General features: G+C 45.6%; 1 protein-coding gene across 1 annotated transcript; it reads left to right on the plus strand.

The window, feature by feature from the left end:
* Nucleotides 1–229: 229 nt before the first annotated feature.
* LOC144807703 (uncharacterized) lies at nt 230–2,513 on the plus strand. The gene has a single exon (XM_078673348.1). The coding sequence runs from the start codon at nt 475–477 to the stop codon at nt 1,498–1,500; it is 1,026 nt and encodes a 341-aa protein (XP_078529474.1). The 5' UTR covers nt 230–474; the 3' UTR covers nt 1,501–2,513.
* Nucleotides 2,514–5,989: the final 3,476 nt, after the last annotated feature.

A 5,989-nucleotide genomic window follows, 5' to 3' on the forward strand; every position in this document is an offset into this window, starting at 1 on the left:
GCAGTGCTTCGCTATCTAAACTGGCAACAGACCAGCATTCAGTGCTCTAGGTGTGTTGTTAACTCTTTCTAGCCAAACCACAGGCACCAGGGAAAAGCACAATGAAGTGGAGCCTAACAACTAAGGCTAAAGGAAAGCAGAGTTCTGCTCTCTGAAGTACAGAGTATTGTCCCAATTTGCACCTACCGGAAGGAATATTAAGTTTTACCCTCAAGCATGCAAAGCCATTATCCAATCTAAAGATGCAATCACCCACAAGGAAGTCTTACTGATATTATGAATGTGGCAGGTATTTAGTGACTCTTGTATATTATTGTTAAATCGGAAAGCAAGCGTCCAAAATAAATCAAGTGGTTTATTAACTATGCTGACCCTTCAGGAAACATGGTCAGGAGAAAAATCGTGCAATTGCACTGAATATGTCAAGAACTTTAGCCAATTAGAAACCATAAAAGAGCATCAGCGAATACAAACATGGGAAAACCATACCATTGCACTGAATGTGTGAAGAGCTTCAGTCAGTTAACAGACCTCCGAAGACATCAGCGAACACACACAGGGGAAAAACCATACCATTGCAATAAATGTGTAAAGAGCTTCAGTCAGTTAACAAACCACCGAAGACATCAGCGAACACACACAGGGGAAAAACCATACCATTGCAATAAATGTGTAAAGCGCTTCAGTCAGTTATCACATCTCCAAAGACATCAGCGAATACACACAGGGGAAAAACCATACCATTGCAATGAATGTGTGCAGAGCTTTAGTCAGATATCAAACCTCCACACACATCAGAGAATCCACACAGGGGAAAAATCCTACCATTGCAAGGAATGTGTGCAGAGCTTCAGTCAGTTATCACATCTCCAAAGACATCAGCGAATACACACAGGGGAAAAACCATACCATTGCAATGAATGTGTGCAGAGCTTTAGTCAGATATCAAACCTCCACACACATCAGCGAATACACACAGGGGAAAAACCATACCAATGCAGTGAATGTACGAAGAGCTTCAATCAGATTTCACAGCTACACACACATCAGAAAATACACACAGGGGAAAAACCATACCATTGCAGTGAATGTGTGAAGAGCTTCCGTCGGTTACAAGAACTCCAAACACATCAGAGAACACACACAGGGGAAAAACCATACCATTGCAGTGAATGTGTGAAGAGCTTCAGTCACATTACATATCTCCGCACACATCAGAAAATACACACAGGGGCAAAACCATACCAGTGCAGTGAATGTGTGAAGAGCTTCAGTCAAATGACACACCTCCACACACATCAGAGAATACACACAGGGGAAAAACCATACCAGTGCAGTGAATGTGTAAAGAGCTTCAGTCAGTTAACAAGCCTCCGGAGACATCAGCGAATACACACTGGGGAAAAACCTTACCATTGCAGTGAATGTGGAAGTACTTTTACTTACTCTTCAACATTAAGAAATCATCAGCGAGCTCACAAAGGGGAAAAAAACTTTTAAATCCTAAGCAAGCATCAGCGAACACACGCAGAAGAAAAGCCATTCAAGCGCAGTGAATGTGTGAAGAAATGTAGTTAATTATCAAGCCTATGTAGACATCCGCTTACACACACTCTGTAAATACCATACAACTGTAGTGAGTGTAGAAGTACCTTTAGGAAATCTTTCGCATTAAGGATTCATCCGTTAATGCTCACAGAGAAAAATCCTTTCAGGTGCAGTGAATGTGTGAATATCTTCTGTCAGTTACTTAACCCACGAATACATCAACTAACATACACAGAGTAAAAAAGAGCATTGCAATGAATGTCAGAAGTGATTTTGTTAATTGCAAACACACCTGGGGTAAACCTTACAAGTGTACTAAAAGTGTGACAAGCGTTAATCAATTTCTAATCCTACATAGACTCAGCGAACACACACCTTCATTTAACTCACTTAGAAATAATCCTAGAGATGCAGTGAATTCAAAAAGAACTTAAGAACATTAACAATAATATTGACTCATCTGAGGACATAGACAGGAGCAGAACAGTGCAGGTATTGTGAGATGAAGGAATTACAGGAACAAGTATATAATTATGTGGGTTATTCAAATACCAGATGAATGAAGACTCGACTAGAAGAAATGAAGAAAACCAAAGATTTGTAGAATATTAAAAGTGTCTGTTCCCAGTGATTGTTCACTTCGGTACACATAGAAAAAACAAAGTGATATAACAGGAAATCCACTGGGAGACTAGCTCAATGTGGTATAAAAGAAAAGAAACACTGGTGGGTTTTATTTGGCGATGAAGAGTTACAAAGAAAAACATCCAAGAGTTCATGTTCATGCTACCTGTAAAAGTGTAGTGAGGATACGGTTCTGCCTGCACACATTGCTATATTAGCATAAGTGAGTTAGCTTCTCAACAGCATTTTGCTGCTTTTGCACATGACACTACATGTCTCTGTTTTTATAAAGACAAACTGCTTGCTTTTCCTTCACATGAGAATGATCTGTTTTTCACATCTCTAGACTCACACTGTGACCTCAAGTCTGCACAAAGTGTTCAAGGTTAAAATAACAATGTATGCTGTTGATGCAGGTTGATCGGCCCACGCTCTAGACACAACACGAACACAGCTGCTCATTTCTGAAACTCGGGTGCTTTTAATATAGCATTGCATGCATGAGACTGGCACTTGGAAAAAAACTTTCAATCAACAAAGAACTGTGCTGAGCTGGGATGTGATTCACTTCACCTGACTTTGGAGGTATGCGGTCCCTGTTTTAACCTAGAGATCCTCTTTTATTATAATACCTAGCAAGGGGAGGGTAGTACACACGGCGCTATAGACCTGGTTCCACTATCATTATAATATGATTTCTCCCTTTGTATTTTATGGAATTGTAACAATGCTGATTGTATAGATTTTTTGCATATTTTTACTTGCGTTAGCAAATATACTGCATCTTAGAGCACGTAGTTGAAATAAACATTTTAAACTATACCTTGTCTCTGATTACTCACATTGTGGACATTTATGAGAATGAAAATGAAAGAGTGTTCTTGATTCCCACTATTCCTGAGAGGTCCCAAAGTCACTTGTTCTGGGTTGTCTAATCATTGGTAGCTTTGCTGCAGTACGGAGAACGAATGAGACACTGATGCTAGTTGGATAGGGGTTCTGAGCACTGAGGTGGGTTTTTGGGGTCTCGCCTCTGTCGGTCTCCTTGGACAGCTTATCTAGTCAGGCTCCCCCAGGAGGTCTCCCATGCGGTTCTCAGTCAGGAGCTCCGGTAGAACCTTCCAGTCGACCCCGGCCGACCTACTCGCCCCTCGGCTTGGGAGCTCCGGAAGAGTCCTCCAGTCGACCCCAGCTGTGTCGCTCTTCTCTTAGCCCGGGAGCTCCGGACGAATCTGCCAGTCGACCCCTGCAGAGTTGTCCCCCTCTCGGCGTGGGAGCTCCGAAAGAGTCTTCCAGTCGACCCCGGCAGAGTTGTTTGCCTCTCAGCTTGGGAGCTCCGGAGGAACCCTTTAGTTTGCCCCAGCTGAACTATTCTCTTCTCAGCTCGGCAGTCTCGGGAGTATTATCCAACTGTCTCCAGCTGAGCTGCCTTTCCTCTAGTCTGGAGGCTTTGGAGAAATCTCCCAGTCGTCCCCGGCAGAACTGCTCTCCCCTTAGTCTGGGAGCGTCGGGTGAACTCTCCAATCGACCTCAATAGAGCTGTTTCTCTTTTCCACCTTTTGAGGAGTTCTGTAAATTGGCACAGACTGTATCATCTGGCTCTCCACTGGATCCTCTTCCGCATAAATTCTGGAAACTATTCCAGCAAGAACTTTTCTACCCTGTGTACTCTATCTGCCACCAGTCGCTTGTTACTGCGACTGTTCCGGAGAGTTGGAAGCTGGCGGTAGTCTCCCCCCTCCTGAAAAAACCTACACTCGACCCCAACTGTCTGTCAAATTACAGGCCCATCTCCCTGCTTCCTTTTCCGGTTAAGATCTTGGAGAAGTTGGTTACCCGCTCTCTATCCAGTTTCCTAGAGGATAACACCAGGTTGGATGTGGCCCAGTTTGGGTTCCGGCCAGCGCATGGGACGGAATCTGCGTTGGTGGCCGTGTTGGACAATCTTCGTTCGCGGGTCGACACAGGTCGGGCAGCCTTTTTAGTGTTGCTCGACATGTCGGCCGCGTTCGACACGGTCAGCCACTCCACCCTCATTGAGAGACTGGAGGAGATCGGGGTTATGGGGCTGGCCAGGGACTGGTTAGTCTCATACCTTAACAACAGACAGCAGGTGGTGGCTTTGCCGCCTTTTAAGTCGGATGTGCGGAAAGTTGGGCAGGGGGTACCGCAGGCCTCGGCCATCAGCCCCATATTATTCAATCTGTACCTCCGCCCTCTGATCCTATTGATAAAATCTTTCGGCATCTCGGTGTTTAATTACGCCAACGATACCCAATTGGTCTTTTCTTTGAAGGGCAAAGACGCTGTCTCTTTAGAGACATTCCACCGCTGTATGACTGCCACATCGAACTGGCTGCGCTCCAACTCCCTCCAGTTTAATGGATCTAAGACGGAGGTGCTGTACTGCTCCAATGACCGTGTCCCGCGTGCACTACCGGATGATTTCTGGCCCCCTTCCTTCTCCGGGGCGGTGACTGCAGCAGAGTCTGCTCGAAATCTGGGGGTCATGATTGGCCCCAACCTACAACTGGACCTCTTCGTCAACAAAACCGTAGCCACCTTCATGATGCTGCTTCGGATGTTGCAGAAAGTACTACCACTGCTCCCAGCGCAGGCTAGGCCAGAGGTAGTGCGGGGCCTGATCCTAAGCAGACTGGATTACTGCAACGCACTGCTCCTGGAGGCGCCTAGTACGCTGGTGGGCAAACTGCAGCGGGTCCAAGATATGGCAGCTAAGCTGGCACTTTCTCGACCGCGCGCTGCCTCTTCCACCACGGCACTTCAGGATTTACACTGGCTGCCTGTACATCAGCGTATCCTTTTTAAAGCATCCTGCCTGGTTTTTAGAGCTTTACATGGACAGGGCCCAGTTTTGCTGCAGAACTTATTCTCTTGGTATTCCACCTCTCGGAGCCTACGCTCCTCCTCTGCCTGTTTGGTGACGGTCCCCAGAGTTCAGAGGATAAGGATGGGTGGGCGGTCGTTTAGCTTTGCGGCCGCCAGACTTTGGAATTCTCTCCCGCTCTTGCTATGGAGTCTGGTTGAATTTCCAGCTTTTAAAAAAGGGCTCAAAACCCATCTGTTCCCAAGAGCAGTCTGAGCTCTGCATCGGTGGTTCGGCTTGTGTCAAAGCGCCAGGATACCCTCCGGGTGACAGCATAGCGCTATATAAGTATGCAAATACATACATACATACAATACACTGAGGTCCTGGTTTCCTGCGCATAGTTCTGTGCATGAGCAAAATCCCCGCAACATGGCGCCCAACGTCTTGATTAGTGCTTGTATCTGTCCACAATACCCTCATCACTGTTTCCGGTTAACAGGCGTGACGGATTAACCTACCTATACGAATGGGTTATAGGTTAATTCAAGCTTAAGATTTATAAAAAAGTTCACGTTTTGAATAACTACCCTTTTTGTGCTGCAATTTATATAAATAGTTTTTCTTCTCTATATCCTTATGTGTGATATTGATATATCTCAGCATAGTCAGGCAGCGCTCCGGCGTCATCTGACGCAGTTTGGAGTACCAGACGATGGTATGTCTGTTATCTTTGTGGTGAGTGCTGATTTGGCGTTCCCCTTTGAGCTTTTCTACTCTTAGGTCACGTTTCCTGCAATAAATGCGGATGAGGATATGTTCCAAACATACACTCACACTGCGATTCCTATGAACTATACTCCATATAGGACACAAGAGATTCCAATTTCGGCATGGCAGCATTGTGTTTGGTTTAATGGCACCCTCCCCCACTCCATAACTCCGGTTCGGTTAGGTCCCTTTTCAATTCCTGGGGCCCTTTGCCAGTCT

This window comes from Lissotriton helveticus, chromosome 1_2, assembly GCF_964261635.1.
Source record: "Lissotriton helveticus chromosome 1_2, aLisHel1.1, whole genome shotgun sequence".
Classification (NCBI taxonomy): Eukaryota; Metazoa; Chordata; class Amphibia; order Caudata; family Salamandridae; genus Lissotriton; species Lissotriton helveticus.